Raw genomic sequence first — 22,142 nt, forward strand, 5'->3', positions numbered from 1 at the left:
ATCTTTTTAAATCCTGTCACTGGTTACAACATGGGTAGCCATGGAGTTATTTCACATAACTTCATGTCAAAGAAAAATAAACACACATGATCCCACTCATGAGGAATCTTAAAAAGTTGATTTCATAGAAGCTGAAATAGAGTGTACGTATCAGGGACTAGGGCAAATAAGAGAGATATGGGGAAAGACTGGTCAATAGGTACAACAGTACAGTTAGACAGGAGGTATAAATTCTAGTGTTCCACGGCACAATGATCTCAAATATAAATTTTTGCTTTAAAAGCAAAACAAGAGAGAGGACTCTGAATGTACTCACTAAAAATATGATAAAAGGTTTAAGGTGATAAACATGTAAATTACTGACTTGATCATAACCCAATGTACATGACTCAAAACATCACACTGAACCTCATAAACATGCATAATTATGTATTAATCGAAAAATGAAAAGTAAAAAATAAATTAGGAGAAATGACAACATTTAATCAAAGAATCTGAAAATACTTGAACCCTAGGCTGGCATAAAATTCCTAAATATTTTCTTGCCAAGGTCATCTGTTTTTCTAAAACACATACATGCAAAAACATTCATGACAGAAATTCTTATTCCGATTGAATAAAGTGCATATTGATGGCCATATAAATCAAGCCATCAAATATATCTAAGTACTTTAATTTTTTTTAAATTAGCCTTCATGAGATCAAAGCATATTTCAGAAGCTTTTATCTAGGAAATTAAAAGGAGAACTACTGAGATTCACAGGTCAAAGGGTTGGAAAAGCAAACTTTATCAAGTCAAATCATGGAAAACATTTATAATCTTAATCTCTGAATAGGATGGGAATTACCAAAGCTACCTCAATAGAAGGGACTTTCTACCATTATTTCCTATAACTCTGACTCTTCCTATTTTAGAGGTTATACACCATCATAATTAATCTGTGGATAAAAGTCACAAATTGAAGTTGTCATCCTCACCTAGGTTATACATTCTGAAGCAAAAATGGATTTCAGATAGAAGAGATGCAATCTCCATCTCTAACCAATTTACATGAATCTATTTCACTTCTGAGTTCAAATGGCAGGGATGAGACCTATAATAGGTAACTTCCATAAGGAGTAAATCTTCAAGAAGCTAAAGAATCCAAACTTTCAAACTGAGCCATATACATGTAAGAATTTTAATAAAATCTAAAAGAAACTGATTCTATTGTGTCTATGTGTGTTTATCTGTTTTCCCATTTCTAACTTCTTTATTTAAAAACAAAAAAGTGATGCACTGAATCTTGTATAAATGTCTTACCTGTTTGGCTTTTGGGTTCTTCCCAGATGAACTTTTTTCATTTGTACTCCCATCCATTCCTCTTAGAACACTAATAAAATCTTTCTTGGAAACAGATGATATCAACTTAGTGCGCTTTCTAATAGAGCCTCCTGCTTCTTTAATCTTTTCATCAACATTCTTTTGATGTTTCTGAACAGCATTAAATAACTGCACCACACCCCTGAAGAATATAATTGTGACCAGAACAATGTAGTTAAATAACAATTACACTAGAATACAAACTCTACAAAGAAGAAACAGTATATTTCACTGCCTAAAAAAGGGGGCAAGTACTTATTAGGCACTCAATGAAAAAATAAATAAATAAATGAATGGTTAAATACATCTGAAAAACGGACATACATTTCTGTTAACAAATATAAATTTCTGACTAGAGAATAAATATATATAAATTGTATAGGATTTTTATTTTTCACAGCTTTGGTTTTTCTAAGTCAACTGTCGTACAATAAGAAACAAGTTACTTTTAAAACAAAAGCTTATTTCTCAAAACATACACAATAAGTGAAGGCATTTATGGTGGAATGAAAGAGCACAGTCTTTAAGCATGTGATTCTAGAAAAGACTTGCTGCATCATAATTTCATCTGTATATTAAAAACATACCTGTTTATTCAACTATATTATCTGCAACTCTTGTATTACAAAATGAATTTTAAATCCTATGTTTAGAGCTAGGAGCACAGCTCAGTGGTAGAGTGCTTGGGTAGAATGTATGAGGCCCTGGGTACAATCCTCAGCACCTCCCCACCCCCCAAAAATCCCACTTTTAAAGATATTTATTTTAAAAGTTTGAAAGTTCATTCAAAGATGAATTCTGAAGATTAAAAACAGTGTCCCATACAGAAGCACAATCCACATGTGATTATTGAGCATTTGAAAGATGACTGATCTGAACTGATGCATTGTGCAAATGTAAAATACATTCCAGAATTCTATGACTCAACATGAAAAAGAAATTCAAAATCTCATAAATAACCATTTTATACCAATTACATGTTGAAATATTTTTAATATACTGGGTTATATATTGAATATATTGGGTTATATATTGAATATATTGGGTTATATATTATTGTTTTACTTTTTATATATATTTTGTTTTACTTTTTTCAATAAGGCTGAGGAAATTTTTAAATTATACATGTGGTTCACATTATATTTCTACTGGACAGCAATGATTTAGACCATTAAGATCCATTCCAGTTCTGAAATTCTATAATCTATTCACTCTCTTTCGATAGTAATTCTTAGAAGAGGCAATCTGCCATGGGCTCAAGCATCCCTGCACTTTCTTGCAGAGTTTGTCAAGAGTGAAAGGCCCTGACTGCTCTTTACCCAGGACATTTCTCAGGGTTGTGTTTGAAATAAATGACCTTGACAGTTGAAGTAATGTCCCTCCACATAAACAGCTAATTAATAATCATTATAAGAGCAATAGATTCTCTAGCACAGTGTTCCTCTCCTGTAATGCAATGCAGTATATGTACAGGCAGCCATCTATGGCACCTGCACTGTCCCTGTAGGACAAAGGGAACAAGTGAGAATGTGAAGCTCTGGCTACTGCTTTTATCATGAGTAATGAAGTCTTTTGTCCCTGACCCAAAATTCTCTTGCCTTTTACCAGCAGCTCAAAAATTTAATAGTCTAGCTGATTATCTTTAAAAAAGAAAGTCAAATGCCATCTCCTTCAGCAGGGCCATGACCAGTGTCAAACAAAAGAGGTGCTTGGTACAAATTTAAGGAAGCATTCACTCTCATAGGATGACCCTAATTTCCCTTAGTTCTTTATATTTATTCTTACATTTAATTCTCAGAAAAAAACTCTATATGCTGGGTAAATTAGCCTCTTTTAACAGATATACTGAAGCAGTATGGTATGCCCAAGTACACAGAGCAAGTACAATTCAATAATGGAATTTGAACCTAACAGTCTGGTCCTATCACCCATGCCCTAAATCACTATACATAACCATTTCACTATATAACACCTTAATAGATCAAAAAATGACCAGAAATAATGTGGGTAACTAAGATTTTAAAATAAATTCACTAAGTACATTCTTTAAGTACCAATCCAAATGTTATCTTCTCTGTGAAGCCTTCCCATCTAACCTAGACAATCGCCTATGAATGTTCCCAGCACACAGTACATGCCTCTATTCTCAAAAAGACTATAAATTCTACACTTAAGAGGGTAAGGACCACCCACAGCCACCATATCCCATTTACCTTTGGACAGGGAGGTCACCAAATATTTGGTGCCAATAATAAAAAAAAAAGTAGAGTGTAAGAATAGCATGAAACTGCCATCATTTGCAATGTATTGTCCCATAAACATAATGCAAGATAACAAAAATAATTATCAAGTACCATAAATTTAGATAACCATCATAACAGAAATGCATTAAGAAGTTTTACTTCTTAATGTTGTACACTGTTCTCATGACTACAAAAACAAGATGATCTGAAATAGGTTCATACTAAATATACACTTAACACATTATATTCCTGCTTTTAAAAGATCTCCAAAATCTTTGGTTGAATTTAGTGTTTAACAGGAGACTTAGATAAATATCACTTGGCTTGAGAAGGCAGAGCTTAAGAATCAAGTCTGATCAAAATTTTAGTCTACTTATTTTTAAAGGGCAAAAACTCTGTCTTACCTTGTTGCAATTCTCTGAAGATTTCTCTCTGTTTCTTTGTCTCTGACGACATCTGGCTTTACTCTGCACATCATTTCCCACTCCCGCTTCTTATCAAGCTGTGTTATAAATATTGTTATGTGAAAGAATATTAAGCATTTTTGAAAGTGCAGCAAACTTTGATATGATACTCTGTGAAAGGACAAAGGTAATAAATCATTCTGGCTTAGGTTGTCATAGAGACTTTTAAAAAACCACAAGTTTAGGGGTTCAGCTCAAAGAAACTGTGGTTAGCACTCAGCATGTCATGTGAGAGGCACAAAGTGAGTTTCTGTCAGGTTTCCTGACAGCAGGGGTCTGGAGCACTGCCAGTATGTTCAGCCAGGCAGTACAAGGTAGTGTGTAAAAGAGCCACATGCCTGATCTGCCATCAATAGATCATTAGAGGGAAGCGAAAGGAAGACTCCATACTAACTTCAAGTTTAAGCACTGTTTCTCTTTACTTTCAGAAAGTGAATTCTTTGACAGAATAAAAATGTATTTCAGCTTTTTAAAGAATATCATATTTACATAGATATTCATTTAGTGACTACTATTCTCTGTACAAAATAATTTAAATCTGTTTCTCCTCTTGTAGCACATTGACTAATATTCATGCCAGATATGGCCCATCAGTTAAAAACTATAGCAATTTGATTCTCTGCTATTATGCAAAAATAGGAGAGGGGCTGAGAAGTAAGAAAGTCCTACACACAACATGATCTAGTTCAACATAGTCTTTCAGTAGTATACTGGTCCCAGGATACTACTCAGGTCTCTTTCTCAGTCCAACATTTAACCAAAGAACAAATACGCTGGTAAGAACTAACCACCTAAAATCTACCAAGCATCAAAAGCATCCATATAAAGTGGATAAAATATTATCCAGTAATAAAGTGGAAAAAATATTTCCTTTTATTTCTTCCTTTTCTCACTTTATCTCTTATTTTATACTAAAGAAAATGTCCAACAGTTAACCAAATTCCTACTCTCACTATAAAGATCCATCTTTTTCTCTTCTAAAAAAATATTCTTCTCAAAATCAGATAATACATCTAATAGTCATGAAACTCACTATCAGATAAACAAGAAAAAAATATTTATGATAATTTATATAGACTCCACTATAAAAATGTTTTTCAAAGAGCACTGTAGATGCTATGCTGTGTTTCTGGTATCAAGTGTTGTCCATGCATTATGTGGACACAGTACCATCCCTAGCACTCAAAGCTGTAACTTAGAGTAGTCATAAATTCATTCTTCTTGGCTTCAATATTCTGTTCTCCACCTCAATAGAACTTTGAGACTAGAGATGATTAAAGATTCTGATATCATTAAAGCTTCTTCTAGCTTTTGCCAGAGAATAAACAAATATTCAAATTGCTAGTTAAAAAGCTATTGAGCTATTTGTAAAATTTAGAGACAAAATGTATGCTCAATTATAATGAAACTATTGAATCAATATAAGAACCCACATTGTGAGTTGTTTTAAAGAGCAATGCTTGAAAAGTTCCACTTTTATATAGCCTTTCACACAGAGCAACCAGCAATAAGAACAAAGAAAACATTCATCTTGAAACAAGGTGAGGGGATGTCAAAAATAAAAGGACATACACACCAATTCAAAATCTGTTTTTTGTTCATTTCTACCTAGAAAGTTCTTCTTGGAAGTCAGTACTTCTATACTGCCAAAACAATTATACAAAATTATTTTTATTTCATTATAAAATAATACTTATTTCAGTAATCAAATATTTTATACATGGATACAAGTACCAGGAATATAGAAACTTTACCACCGTTTCTTTTTAATAGTATAGAACAGCAAATTTATGTCCAACTTTTGGTCTTTAATAACTTTGTATAACTTCTATCATCAGTGGTTTAGCCAAAGCAGAATAAACTCAAGTTTATCTAACAGTGAAATATTCACTTTTCAGAATTCAACCAACCAGACTGTGAAATTTTCACAGATTCATATTATAAAATATTTTTAGCAAAAGACTAATATGCTTCTATTAGTTCAGAACCTAATGATATCAGCATACGGATGGCTAAAATTTATAAAATATTTAGACCCTGGAGTCACTGCATATATAAATGCTTAATTTTAAAATGATAAATTTTCAGACTTTATATTTCTATGGCTTGGCTTAGATAAAAGTGAACATGCTCAGGGCTGGAGTTGTGGCTCAGTAGTAGAGTGTTCACCTAGCATGTGTGAGGTCCTGGGTTCAATCCTCAGCACCACATAAAAATAAACAAAATAAAAAAGGTATAAAAAAAAAGTGAACATGCTCAATGGAGTAATGAGACTAAGTTTCTAAAAATAACCTTGGGAATCCACCCCCACATAAAAAGCAAGTTAAAAACTAGAATATTAATTGCATACACACTGCAAGGAACAATATGGTACAGATAAGAACTAGATTAGACAGTTATTTAATCCATAAGACAACTGGTAAGACACACCTGTTTTCTTTTCTCTAGTCTTTCTTGCTTTAACTTCTCTTTTTCTTTTTCCAGCTCTTTGTTTTTGATGAGAATGGTGGGTTTACTTTTAGGAGTTTTTTTGTTAAGGATTTTAGCCATGGCATCTGCCCAGCCCACATTAGTCCCAGCACTTGATTCTGCAGCATTTTCATCTTCTTTGTCACAGGGTTCAACATCATCCTCATTGTCAGCTTCTATTGCTTCATCATCAGACATACAATCCTTTTCTGATTCATAGCTTCCTAAGAGTAAAAAAAAAAAAAAAAAAAAATATTAAATTTTAGAAACATAAGCAGAGGTTGCCAAGATTATGACCAGACTCCTTGGGCCCTTCATAAAGCTTCACCTGCCTCTACTCTTATAATAAGGGACTTAGTTCTGAGTGCCAAAGCTGCAGTAATAGCGGGGAATAGCAGGTACTTCTATCCAAATGCTATCAGTCCCAAACACCTAGCCCAGTCACACTGACAGTGAAGTCACAGTGGCTTCAAGATCCAGGATCCAGGTAGCAATAACAAATCCATCATCCAACAGCCTCTGCCACTTTACTATTATCAGGCCAGAGCAGGATGTACTCAAGTACATGAACCTTAGCTATGCCACCAAACTACTTAAAGAGAATAATAAAGATTATGTTAAAAATAAATAACACCACAAATTTAATATATTAAGAAAACTGGTACAGTATTAAAGTAATTTCTCTAAGGGACTTGGCCTAGATATTTAAAATTCTGAATCTGTATGTAGATAAATACTAAAGTCCAGATTCATATCATTTTAAAGAATTTGGATATAACATTATAAAACTTGTTTTTAACACTTTTGAAAAAAATTGTCTAATGATGTGACCAAGATACCAAAGATCCAATTGCACTAGTGAGTGATTGAATAAAAATATCAAGTTCTGAGTTAAAAATACAAAGTTGTAAGTGTACTATTAATTTCATCATGCCAAACCTATCTAATCAAGTATATAAACGTTACCAGCATATTAGTTCATCATGTAAGATTCAAATGGCTAGGGTTAGGGGACTGGCAGAAGCGACAACAGTCAGTGGCTCTGCTAGAAAAATCAACTTGCTCAGCAACTCTGCATATTTTAAACTTAGCAGCCTTTCTCCACTTCTAAAATGAAATGTACTTTAACAAAGGCAGCACAGCACAAGCAGTCAGCACAGTGTGAGTACAATTATATGCTCCAGGGCCCTCTGGAGAGCTTTTGTTTTATTCTTTAGAAACCCATGGAATATAGGAAAGACTACAAAACAGAAAATCAACCAACAATTTAGTAACTTGGAATTCTTCTTAATAAGCAAAAGAAGAGCTAATAAAGGCAGCTGAAAAATTAACAAACAAGAAAACTTAGTGATTTACAAATAGTTGTCACTAGTAGTTATGTCTTTGGGTAACAAATGTGCTTTTTATGGTTAACTCCAGTCTAGTTGAATCTCAAAGATCATTACAAAAAATGCCATTACCTAAAACTTTTTTCCTATCAAAACATCTCTACTAAATAACAATATTAGGAATTAACAATACTGGTAATCTTATTGTAAACAGTAACTCTTATACATTAAAATAAAAATTAAGATAAAACTGAAAGAAAAAGGCATAGGAATAACAAGTTTCATGCTGCTCCCTATTTAATCAAATTTTGATGTCCTCCTATCCAACTCAGAAACTTCATTCAAATATACAGGACTAAAAAGCAAACTATAGCTATGACACACCAGTCAGACTGCTCTGGGTCCCTTTATCTCTACCAAAGCTAAGCATGGTAACCACAACCTCTGCTTCTACCTTCTGAAACATCTACTGGCTGATTATACTGGTACTTAAAAATTACCTGTTCTTCAATCTCAAGCTTTAGTTTCTTCTCTATGCAACAAAACGTGCATATTCTACCTTTAAATATATTCACCATTTTAATATCAGCTTATTGCATAATCAAAGAGGTAGACTATTAATTTCAGAGTGTCGCCCTCTTATCAATTTACTTTAAGATGTGAATCAGCGACAACTCTTCTTTAGAACTGTAAATATAATATTTCAATTTGAATATGACTTTTATATAACACAAACTCTGCATTCCTAATTCAAAAATCCATATACAAAACATTCTGAAATTTGAAATTTTTTGTGCACATGTTCTCAAAAGGTTTTGGATTTTGAAGTATTTAAAATTTTGTATTTTTGGATTAGGGATGCTCAACCAGTAAAGACTATGCAAATATTCCAAACTCTAAAAAACTCTGACATACTTCTGGTCCCAAGTATTACAGATAAGATATTCATACCTTTACTTTTTAAGTGCTGAGAATTCACAAAATGGATATAAAATTGAGTATTAACACATTTCAAATTAAAATTGGCCATATAAGAAAATAGCAAATAAAAACACATATCCAAAATGAACTTCAGGAATGAGTAAAAATGAATTTTAAAAAAATTAACTGAATATTACATAAAATTAAGAGTTAAGCAAAAAAAAATATATTTTACATTGTTTAAATACATGATCTTAAAACATAAAGGGTCTATGGTATGGAAAAATATTGAAAGAAATGTTAAAAGCAAGAAACCTTTTATAATTGTATTACTATGATGGAGCTGTGCATTTCTTAATGAAGAGAAATTATATTTTTAAAACAGAAACTCATTTATTCAACTTGAAGTTTTTCTATACATTACAGTTACATCAATTTAAGAAGTTTAGACAGTGAGTCTAGGTTTGACATCCAAATATATGTAATATTAGAAAAAAAAAAAATATATATATATATATTATAAATGAATGTTTCCAAACAGAAGCTGGTAGCATTTTATCCAATCCAATTAAAATATAATCATATATTATATGCCAGACTGTAGGGCCACACAATTTTTCCCCAGAAAACATCTCCTAGGACCAGAACATTGTGAAACAAAGTTCAGAGAAAATAGCTAGTTGAAAAATAAATGTTAATATTACATATACTTTAGTCCTCAGTTAGCAGCACCAAACTCAAATAACAAAATAATTCTTTGGGGAAAAAAAAAATGCTTTCTCTAGTAAGCATGTATCTAACTGTAAAGAGACACAAATATTTAAAAGTTTATGTCAATGAAAACTATCTGAATGATCAAAAGCAGAAAGATCTTTACCAACTCCTGATAAAACATCAAAACTACAACAGTGACATCTAGTGTTTCATCCTGATGTACTTACATACAAACTGCAGCAAACTTCACATTTTTTAATGGCACTAAAACGTAGCCCAAATGCTTTGATTATGTAAGCCACTCCAATTCACCACTCTGAAACCCTGACTAATTGTCTGATGTACTTCTTACCCAGCTTAACCATGATATGCATATTATAGTCACAATAAATCCATGAAAAGTTTTATGACACCATATTACATAAGCTATACTCACCCTACGAATTAAAAATTATTTTTAAAAAATTTGCAAAAGTCGGGGTTGGGGATATAGCTCAGTTGGTAGAGTGCTTGCCACGCATGACAAGGCCTGGGGGGTTCAATCCCCAGCACCACAAAAAAAAAAAAAGAAGAAGAAGAAGAGAAAAAGAATTTGTAAAAGTCATGTTTTTTATTTTATCTTATTTTATTATTATTTTTTTAAAGCTCTAGCTCAGAGGCCTTTAGTAAGGCATTTACTGTCACTGGAAACGATTACGTATAAATAAATGAAAAAAGCCAAATTTGGTCTCCCAGTATACTAAAAACAAAATTTACTTCTAGGATACCAAAAATTATCATTATGTGAATAAGAAAGTAAAACTGGTTCTTAAAACTTTACTGTATTCTATTAAAATGAAATTCTTCTAATTTTCCACTAACCAATTTTTAACAGCAAAAGTTTATCCAGGCATCTTAGGGGCACAGATAGGAATCACCAAACAAGTGAAAAATCCTTTGAACTCCTTTTGTCTGTTTTCCTAACCATTATTTCTGCATTCTATTTTAAAAGTCTAGAAATTAAGTAAGGGCTAGAAAGGATGTGTATTGGAAGTAATGACAAAAATTTCTCATCATGGCAATATTCTATCTACACCAGAGCTACCCTGGAGCCACCAACTACAAGAGGCTACTCAATACTTCAAACATGTCTAGAATGACAGAGAAGCTGAATTATCTATTTTGAGTAATTTTAATTAACTTACATTTAAGTAGCCACATATGGCTGGCTAGTGGCTAACATACTGGATAGAGAGCAGGGTTATATCTCCGAGGTACTGAGTTAGACATAAGGTATTTTTCATCTCCTGCTGCCTTTCCTCTCAAACCTCCAGTCCCTTTCAAACTTGCCATCTGTCCCTGATCCCAGATATGGTTAGCTGCTAGCAGAAAAGTCAGCCATTTTCCTTAGCCTTTAGAAAGGGGAAAAGTCCCCTCAACATTTATTGAGCAGCCATGAACGATGGGCAAGGAAGGAAAAGTAAATGATAAATCTAAATCTAGGAGATGGGGTTATAGCTCAGTGGCAGAGTGCTTGCCACACATGTGTGAGGCACTGCATCCAATCCTCAGTAGCACATATAAATAAAAATTTAAAAATAAAATAAAATAAAGATTTAAAACAATTTTTTTAAAAATCTGAATCTAGGTTTCTCTCCCTAGGAAATCTGTGGGTTTTTTTTTTTTTGTTGTTGTTGTTGTTGTTGTTGTTTGTTTGTTTGTTTTTGAGAGAGAGAGAAAAAAGGATGAAGAAAGGGTGAGAGGTTTGGAAAGATGGCTTAGGGAGTCTGACAAGGATGATCAAATTGTTTCTTAAAAGGCAAAACAAGAAATTTGGATGACAACAGAAGGGAGGAGTGAAAGAATTAAGGTTCTATAATCCAGGTTGACTAATCAAGGGAGGAGGCAAGGTCACTGAGCTTAGAACCAATGTTTTATATGAAAATAAAAATTATCATAGAAATCATATTACTTTTGGCATTCCAGGCAAGAGAGATCAGCATGTCCAAAAGCATAGGAATATTATGGAAGATGAAATAAAATGATAAATATATCAGACTTTGTATTTTCCAGAAATAAAATACATATTAATCCCAAAATTAAAACCTAGTAGTATAAAAGCTTCAGGCTTCAGATGTGTGCTTCCAATAAAAGGCCAAACTGCTAGTGGCTCTTTTTCCCAACACTTCCTTTGGTCCTTACTTTAAAGTTTCTCCTTTAGGTTATAAAATTATTCTTTTTTTTTAAAGATTTCTTTTAAGATGGACACAATTATGTTTATTTATTTTATTTATTTTTATGTGGTGTTGAGGATCAAACCCAGAGCCTCACATGTTGGCGGCAAGTGCTCTACCACTGAGCTATAACCCCAGACCAAGAAAGTTATTCTTTAAAATGCAAATACCACCTGGGAGTATTAAGCCTACTGAATAAATTTAACTTACTTCATGTCTTTGGAATTTACCCTAAATCAACTAAGTTCCTCATAAAAATTTGACTGAGATGAGCCCTTTCGTAGTTAAGAACACAGAAGTCAGGCTGACTGGGTTCAGTCTCAACTCCAGACACAAACGTGACTTTTTTCACATTAAGTTCTCTGCCTTAATATTGCATCTGTTAAAAAAAAAAAAAAGAAAGAAAGAAAGAAAAGAAAAGAAAGAATAAAACAGGACCTACTTTACTATTTGTGTGTGTGTGTGTGTGTGTGTGTCTGATAATTAAATGAGCTAATAAATATGAAGTTCTTAAAAAAAAAGTCTAGTTCTCTGTAAACAACATTTATGTATGGATTACACATCACACACAAATACACATTGAAATTTTTTATAAGGCTATGTAGGAAAAATGAAAGAATACCTCTAGTGTCTGGGATCTTTACAATATATGTGAATTACTGAATAAGAAGCTTTCCATGACTAGACAGTTATGGCATTAAGGGTTAAACTCCTATCACTGAATTAGACAGGTGTAGCGTTATGTCCTGATGCCATTATTTTCTGACAGAATAACCTTGAAAACATTAAGTAAATCCTGGTGCCTTAGTTTCTTTATTACTAAAATGGAAATAAAAATCACACCCACCTTACTGGTTGTTGCAATTATAAATGAGATACATGTACAAAGTGCTTAGCCCAGACCTGGTAACTAAATAAATGCCTGCTAAATAAATGACAATAAATTACCAGAGGACAAGATAATGATAACCCAGGGGAGAGAACAATGAAGGAATGGAAAAGGCTTAAAAAAGAATGCTGAAAATTAATTAGAATGGCATTATTCTGCTTAAGGTTTTGGTTATAGTCTCTATGTGCCAGGTAATCCCACATGCTAGCTACCTTTACTTTGTTTCACAAGTGGCCAACATTTCTGTCACACAACTTTTTAAAGTACTGTAAAATACTGATACAAATACAAACTAACTAACACGTTTAGGGCTAACTACTATCTAAAACATTTTTATGCATTTCACAACACTTCTATATAAGTTGATTTTATTATTCTATTTATGTAGATGAATAGTTTAAAAAACATGCCCTAAGTCACAAAGCTAATGGGGTAGAGTATTAGGGTATTAGATTTCTGAAACACTAAAAGGCTTAGAATGAAAGAGTCAATTCAGAATAATATGCACTGAACAAATGCAGCAAATAATATTTTTTAAACATCATTTAATAAAGCTTGAATTAGAAAGAAATTTCTAACAGCCTCAGTTAATCCTAAGAGTCCATTCCATTCCCTATTCTGATATTTTACATAAATATAAACATATCCCTAGTTATTAAAAGCTGTATAAAACTACTACTCCCTATTCTATTGTAAATCATTCCTTCTGCCCATGCCACAGGGTCTTTCCTGCCAATTATTATTCAACTTAGAATATTAAAAACTGATGTATTAAAATTTTTTAAAAAACAATTACCTTTGGGGAACAAAAAAAGGCAACCTAAGTTTCCATAAAAATAACCAGAAATAAAGTGCTACCACGGAATAGCACTGTCAGATGAAATTACATGAACTATTTGGAGAAGCCAAAGCAGAGAGAGCCTGGAAGTTGTCTGTTTCCTGAGTGTGTCCTATAAATTGCTAAACCACTCAAGTAGGGCTATGTATGATATACTTCATTTCTTAGGCATGTTTCTTTGCTATTTTAAGTAACTTAAAAGATGAAGGAGGTTATAAGCTACAGTTTGATGAAAAGCACATTTATCTGTTAGGTTATTATATCTTATATACAGTTTGTAGTTCATAAAAAATGAAGGCATACCTCTTACAACATTCTAAACTAGATTGTTATCAAGTCCTGTGTTAGAAGTAGATAGCCACTCTTCACATGTGTGACCATAACAATTCAGGTTTTTTGGCCAGAAAACCTAAAATTACCATCTGCCTCACTTTTCTACTGTCAGGCCAGGTCAATCAGATCCTGGCACTGAATAGCAACCAACACTCTCTTTACCTTGGTTGATTTACTGAGTATAGAAGCTTTCCCACCACTATCAGAAGCTTAAGAAATCTAGTTAGGACTGAATCAAAACCTACAATGTATCAATTCAATAAATATTCAAGGGTAACTCAGGAGGTAGAGACTACCTTCCTCCCCTTTGTAATACTTCATGTCATCATTGTTATTTACACAGTTCAGGGATAATTCAAATAGGGGTATCATCCTCCCCTTTATGCTGCCTGACACTTACATTTTACTTAAGATGCTGGCTATAGTTGCACACATCTCTGCTTCATGACTACCTGCAATTTTACCATGATCAAACTTCAAATCTCAAGGCAAAGTATCATACCAAATTTCAACCTAAATCATTTTGCTATCTCAAATTTATATTATATACAACTTCAGTTAATTTTAACCTCAGTGATAAAATGGTTTAAGAGAAGTGTAAAAAAAAAATGGCATTGATAAGCTTTTGATTTTGCACATGATTAAATGTATAGTACTCAAAGTACTATACCATGCATGAGGCTTTCTGTCAAACTGAGATAAAGCTTCCAACAAAATTGACAAGGTTCCTGTCCTTACAGAGTTTCAGAATTTTCTATAACACATAATATTTTTAAAAGTTTTACACTCACATAAGCACATTTTTCTACTTTTCTTATGTAACATGTGAAAAGAAATTAAAACAAAAAATAAAAAAAAATGTATCCTGTGAAATATAGGCAGCATATTGCTATAGAAGTTACTTCAAATGTAAATATAATGCACATCCCTATGATTTTATGCACCAGTTAAAATTCAAACTGATTCAGTCTCCTAATAAAACTATTCCTAATAATATGCCTATAATTTGTATACTGATTTCTTGTGTGTCTGAGGTCTGAGACTTTATAGTTTTTCAGTACCACCATCTGAAAACTTTTGATAACTTAGTCCTAGTTTGAACTAGACAAATCATTTCCAAGGTGCACCTTTCCAGAGACATGATTTTACAAAAAGGAATTTCTTACATTACACAGCAAATTGAGTTAAACCAAAGAAGAATATACACAACTAACCAATAGTCCTACATCCCTAAATTTATTAAAGGGCCCTTTATTATTATTTATCTCTATCAAAAAGAAAGTCTAAATTCTGAAAGGGAAACTAGATGGAAAGAAATATATTGAAACCTAAAGAATTCAGAAAAGACTAAGAGAAAGTGAAGTCTAAAAAAGTATACTAGCAGCACAGCATACTAGGAAGGGAAGAGGTCATGCTGGGCAAGAAACTAGGAGCTCAGAATGCAGTAAAACTAGGAAATGGTAAGATGGAAGCTCTGAGAAGCAAGCATTGATCACACCACATAGGCTGGTTATGCAAACTACTGGCAGTTCATAAGGAGACACAGCCAATTGTCATACATGCACTTTCTATTTGCAAATTCACCCACTTGATAAAATTTATTTGTAAACTCAAAATCAACACTCATAGAACTTTCACAGTCATCCACAAACATGCTCAGAGTGGTGAAAATTTTCAGTCTGCCTATATTCACACACTCAGCCAAGGCAACATTCTATCTTCTTATTTCAGCTTTCATACAGTGAAAAGATGTCCTTTCCAGACTATTTGGTGTTATGTTTTTCATATTTCTGTGCATTTTTCTTAGTGACCTCACTATTTTAAATGCCCCCAATTATGCTTTCTGGCCTCCATAAGCCCAAGAAGACTATGGTATACCTTATAGAAAAAAAATACATATGCTAAATAAATTTTATTCAGGCAGAACTTAGCTTTTATTACTTTTTATTTCTCCTAAAAGCAATCTTCAGTATTCACTAATTTAGTGTGTGCTATGAGTTGATAGACCATTATCAAATAGTGAAAAGTGACTATGAATTCACAAACTGAGAGTAAGTATTTAGGAACACTGGGCAATTTGACATTTCCACAATATCCAAATATGTGCTCATGTTTCTTGATCATTTTATTTATTTTTAAAGATATCTATCCATGTCAGACTGGAAATTTTTTAAAAATAATAAAATAAAAATGGTCCTTCATCATTGGTAATTTAAGAAACAATGACCAGAGGACATACTGCAGAAAGTGCAGCTATCAACAGGGCACACAGATATTAACTGTTAGTACTAACCTAAACAAAAGAGATATAGGCAAGAATTAAGTTGGTGACAAGAAATATTTGAATTAAATCAAACAAATGTGGAAACAAAGGAAAGAGTAAAGGATGATACTTGTTTCTACCTTGGGCAGGGGGTAGATAGTGATGTCATTCTCAAAAATATAATCAGCCTTGGGAAGGGAAATCATGAATTCAGTTCCGCAAATATGTTTATGGAACAACTAAGCAGAGGCAATTAGTAGTTGTCAAAATAATCATCATTAATCTGGAATATTACCCCAAGGTAAGATCAAATGATTAAATTATGGAGTAAGAGAGAAATAACAGATAACATCTTGCAGCCATGAATATCTTCTGTAAAACAGAAATGCATTCACTGCCTCTTAGGGTTACTAAAGGAAATTCAAACCACTATTCTGGAGAAACTTCCAGTTTATAAACACCACTGTTATCACAGGCTGGAAAGCATATCTGGCAATAAAGAGATGAAACTAACAGTCTTGTTGAATCAGAAAGGAAATTCATTAATACTACTATTTATGATTAAGTACCATGGGCCCAATATTGAATTATTACATAGGTGAACTCAATTTACTTCACAACAATCCTTAAGACAGACATCATAATCCCCCTCATTTACAGATTTAAAAAAACTGAAGCAGATACAGGTTGAGTATTCCTTATCCAAAACAGTGGGGATCAGAAGTGCTTCAAACTTTTGAATTTTGGAATATTTACATACGTATAATAACATATCTTGGGAATGGGACCCAAATCTAAACAAGAAATTCATTTATGTTCCATATACACTTTGGAGCATTTCACATTTCAGAGTCTCCAAATAGGGATGCTTAACCTACAATAGTAAATAACTAGCCTGAAGTCACCCTAGGAATTAGTACAAACACAGGTGCCTCTTATACAACTTAGCAAACATGGGAATTTGTTTCTAGAAACAATATATGGGTTTTAGGGGAGGAAGAGAATGATAGATAATAGAAGAGTGGACTGAGGGAAACAATGGCTATAAACGTTACAAGGAATGCTATAGAAATCTGACCTCAAAAAATACCCTTAGTAATGGAACATCCTTGAGTGGGGGAAAAAGCTTGTCCCAGTATCAAGGACTCCTTGCTCCCAGTCATTTCTTTCTTCAGATAGTATGACCCTATCCCTTTCACTTTCCAAATAGCTTTTTTTGATCATTTTTATATTCCTGATTCTTCAACCACACCAGCGTAGTGGCCCAGAGTGCAGAATTAGAAACCAACTTCAATAACAGTTTTGTCATTTATCAACTTGCTTGTCAATTTATATATTCAGTGAGCAAAATACAACCCTCTCTGTGCATTGGTTTCTTATATTACAAAATGAGGACATTAGTTATCTACCTTATAGGGTTATTGTTGGTATTAACTGAAGTGACATATAAGTCAGAACAGTACTTAACAAAGGAAAACTCAAAAAAAATTATTATTATCTAATTCTCTAATAGTACAGTATACTCAAAATTAACAGTGCTTTGAGTTTATGTTTAAGTTGGTTGTTGGAAAATTGAATTCTTTCTAAGAAACATTTCAAGTAGGGCCTTTTCTATCTTCTCTATCCTGACCCAGTGCAGGCCCCAACAGGGAGTTATGTAATTGCCTGATTGTTCAGGCACTCTACAGCAGTCACCATACAGCCAGCAGTAATATTTATAAATGTCTGTCACTCTCTTGCTTAAAAGTTCTCAATAGCTCCCTGTCACTTAAAAATATAATCTCCATATATCACACAAGGTCCTCTACAATCTTACTTTAATCTCTGTTCCAGTTTCACCTCTAGTTACTTCTCCAAAGAGCTGAAGCCACAACAAATAATTCACTTTGTCCAACACAAGACAATGAATTTTAAGAGACTGCACACCAACCAGCTATGATGGCACATGCCTGTGATCCCAGCAACTCAGGAGACTGAGGCAGAAAGATTACAAATTTGAAGCCAGCCTGGGCAATTTATCAAGACTCAAAATAAAAAATGAAAAGGGCTGGAGATGTAGTTTAGTGGTAAAGAACCCTAGTTTTGATCTCCAGTACCAGGAAGGAGAAAAACAAAAACAAACAAGGATGAATGACAATGACAATGCATGGGCTTCTCCTTATGTCTGAGAAAATTTTTCTTTTATAATTGTCCAAGCCTAGAAAATAATTTATCTTCATAAAGCCTAGATGAAATGTCACTTTTGTATTTTATTCAACACAAAAATTTACTAATAGCCAAAATATTCAAGAAAGACCCCTTGAAAATAAAGATAAACAAGACATACATCATCATTTGGAAAATGTGCATCTACAAGGACAGATACATGTTAAAAGATAATAAACATACTATGAATAAAAGGTATAATAAAAAAACTTGATGCCTAGATTGGCTTCTACAGAATATGGACTTCTCTGTTTCCATCCTTAACATTTTTTAATTGGATCATGGTCTGGATAACTTCATTCTAATAATACTTATTATTAAATTAAATAATACTGTACCATAACAAATTAATAACACATTGTATTACAATGTGTTTAATAGCTGTCTTCCCTGAAATTGCAATTCTAAGACAGGAATTTATTCAATCTTTGTATCCTCAACACCTAGAGGAGTACATAACAGACCACAATTGCTCATTGAACTGAACTGGATAATTAGGTTTCCATACTAGCAGGACACCTTCTTTAACTCATGTTAACTGATGTACAAAATAACAGCAAGAGAATCTTAGAACCAAATTAGTATTATAATAATGTACTGAGAATAACAGTTCCCACTTGGAATTATCTAGTACTTGTATACATTAGTCCAATTTCCACCCAAATTTAAAAACAGTACTTACATTTTGTTCCAAACATAATAGTATTTGTTTCCTGGACAATATCTGAACCAGTCTTTGAGTTCAAAAAGTATCAAATTGTTCTCCTAAACTCCCTTGACAGGGTATAAGGACTCTTAATTACCTAGTGACTGCAATAGCATATGACAGTTTCTTCTTGATCCTGAAGTCCAGATTCATTCATTTACTTAAATACTTATGATAGACACACTATGCAAAAGGCACTGTTCTAGGCGATGGGAACAGATCAGTCTATAATTTTATGGAATTCACATTCCAGTTTAGAGAGATACACCACAAATATGTCTGATGGTTTTAAAATTGCTGAGGGGAAAAGAAGGGGGGGCAGGGTAGTAAATAAAAAAGCAAAGGTAAGGAAACAAAAGAGTGGAGATGATGCATTAGAAACAAGGTTAGGGTCAAGAGTCTTTTATAAAGCAATGAATCAGAGATTAAACAAATGAGTTGAGACACACACAAGTATCTGTAGAGTATTCTAGGCAGTAAAACCACCAAGTGCAGAAAGCCTGATGCGGGAGCACATCTGATGTGATAAACAAACCAAGAATACCAGTTTGTCTAGGTAAGTAGTTAGTGAGTAGCAGAGTGACAGAAAGAACCTCAGCCAGATGATGCAGTATAAAGATTCTGGATGTTACTCTGAGATGGGAGGCAACTAGGTCATCTTAAGCAAATAAATGACATTATCAGACATACATTATTTAAAATAGCTGTTAGTTTTGTTTGTATCCTCTAGTACAAACAAGCAGTAACTGTTTAGCATAAGTCAGGACAGTGTGCAATTCCCTGTAACCTACAAGGACACGTCATGGTTGAAGGTCAAAATAAATCCTACCTTCTTTTCATCATCAAGCGTCTCTGAGACATAGCTATCAAATGCTACTTTTATTTAACCCACGTGTACCACAAACTCTGCTTTCATTCTCTATTTGAGTCCTTAACTCCGAAACAGCAGCATTCACCTAATGCACAATAGTCAAGAATACATCCTCCTTCCTCTTACTTCTTTCTGGCTTCTTGCTTCTCGCTTTCTGAAATTTATTCCACTCAGGTAATTTCAAATATCTCCCTTCTTTCACGCTTTGTTAAATTTCTCAATAACTGCAGCTGTTTCACCACCTTTAATATCGGTGGTACTAAAAAAAATTAGTAAACAATACTCAAAATTACAGATTAGAGCAAGCCTTCTCACTGGGCCAAACTCTTCCAACCCAGGTCACGCCGTGATGAAACACTGGCGGCTTCCAGCAAGCACACTGACATCGGGCTTCCCGGGAACTGAGCCTAGTGTTTCCTCTCAGACGCCGAAGCTCAGCCTTAATACATTACCTTCACTGTCGGAAGCGTCTTTGCCCTCATCTTCCAGCTTCGATGTCACAGCCCTGGCTACCATTTTCATCTTCTTTTTTTTCTTTAAGGAATTTTTCAGCTTTTTCCCCGCACTCACACGTGAGTTTTGAACGGCCGCGGCCATTTTCCCTTACCGGAAGCGTAACTTCAGAGTTGCGTCGGGTGGCAACGAAGGGAACTTCCGCGCCTAGTTCCGGTAACACAAGGTTCCGGAAGCGGTGGTTCTGCACAAAATTCCAGGGTTGGGTCTCATAATATAGGTAGAGAGACGTCTGAATTTCCAGGACTTAAAATGAAGTCGGTTCCTAAACAAAAGTCAATGGATGTACGGTATCGGCTGACTCTCTGGCAGTTTGCCCTGGACTGGTGCACTGCCCGGTCCGGCGGCAGCTCCACCCCGTCCCCTTTCATTTCCATTCCCCTGGCCGCTTCCTTCATCTGCTGCCTCGTTTAATGTAAATTTGGGGTGCTCCACAGCGGTCCCAGTGTGTCCACTGAACGTCCCTTTCGCGGGTTGGTAGTCAGATATAATATTCCCCACCCCCACCCCAGCCACCAGATTCTCAGCACGACAAGCGAGAAAGTTTATCAGATAGTCTTCAGGTTAACCTTTCAAGCGGCTTCCAACTGCAAACTGAATAGAACCTCACTTCCGCGGGCTACCAGGTGTTAGGGGACTCAGCTGCACCCGCCCCCCCCCCCCAACCTGAAGCTTGCTGCGCGCATCCCAGCGCCCCCCGCCCAGGCTAGTTTTCTCCACCTTCTGCCTCTGGTGCTCTCAGCCCCGCCTGCCTTCTGTGCAGCACCTCACAACTGCACCTATTTTTCCCTTAAAGATAGGAACCATCTCATTCAATGTTGTAATCCCAAGGCTAGCTGTAGTAGTAGCTCAAAATATATATAATATTGGGTGGGGTGGGTGGGGTTGGGGGGGGGATGAATGAATGTCAAAAATACAGGGTTAATGAAATCAGACAATAAAGCAAACCTTTATATTTGTTTTACAGGCCAAACATGTTCTAATGTTTTTCCCTAATTTAGTGTTTTTCAAATAAATTTTTGATTTTTAATATAAAAATTTCTGTGAGGAAAGGAAGGGAGGAAGGAGACAAAGGAAGTATGAATCTTCATTTTGACATATTTTGATGGATTTTTATATAGGAAATATGTATTTACATCCTAAAAACTCAACATTAAAAAAATACAATCTGGAGGAAATGGCATTCCTCTAAAATAAAAAAATAGTTACCTCTAAAATAAAAAAAAAGTGCAGGAAAAATGCCATTCCAAATATAGATGGTAAGAGATCAGATTATAGAATAAATCTGAGAAGTGCAATTACTGTCAACAGAAGGGTGTATCTTAGAGGATATTGCTCATACTGAGAAGCTCTGCCATCCTGCTTAGTGTGATGCTTTCCTTCGCGCTGCCTGATGCCGAACCTACTTCCTGCAGTCTTTCATATTTAGCTGTTGCTTTGCCTAGTGTTATACAAGTTCCAAACACAGTTGAGAAAGCACTGAATAAAATTGTACAGAGTGAAAGACAATATATATATATATATATACACAATGTATATATATAATGTATATATACATTATATATATACAATGAAAAAGATGTTACTGAATATAAAACATAGTTCCTGAATTAATGTGCTAATACCTTTGCCATCAGGAAGTGATTTTACATCTCAATAGAGTAATTTGTAAGTAATTTTGCTGAGTTTAGTTGCTGTTTAGGAGATTATGGTGAGTGATGTTGATTTATTACATATTCAAAGTTTTCCTTTTTAAAATAATATAAAATATGCTCCAGGTTTTTAACCCAGAAATCTGATTTTTCAGAA

At 34.0% G+C, this 22,142-nt stretch overlaps 1 protein-coding gene across 1 annotated transcript in view; it reads right to left on the bottom strand.

Annotated features, from left to right (window-relative positions):
• The window catches only part of Rrp15 (ribosomal RNA processing 15 homolog), a 63,379-nt gene extending 42,952 nt beyond the window's left edge, over positions 1-20,427 (bottom strand). Inside the window, exons 1-4 of the mRNA XM_027934776.2 lie at positions 20,273-20,427; positions 6,501-6,763; positions 4,011-4,108; positions 1,304-1,505 (exon numbers count right to left, since the gene is read on the bottom strand). Of these exons, the coding sequence (XP_027790577.1) occupies positions 1,304-1,505; positions 4,011-4,108; positions 6,501-6,763; positions 20,273-20,417 (708 nt within the window). The 5' untranslated portion in view covers positions 20,418-20,427. The remainder of the gene's footprint in view (positions 1-1,303; positions 1,506-4,010; positions 4,109-6,500; positions 6,764-20,272) is intronic.
• Between the last annotated feature and the right edge of the window lie 1,715 nt (positions 20,428-22,142).

The sequence above is a fragment of the Marmota flaviventris genome, chromosome 12 (assembly GCF_047511675.1).
Source record: "Marmota flaviventris isolate mMarFla1 chromosome 12, mMarFla1.hap1, whole genome shotgun sequence".
In the NCBI taxonomy this organism is placed as follows: Eukaryota; Metazoa; Chordata; class Mammalia; order Rodentia; family Sciuridae; genus Marmota; species Marmota flaviventris.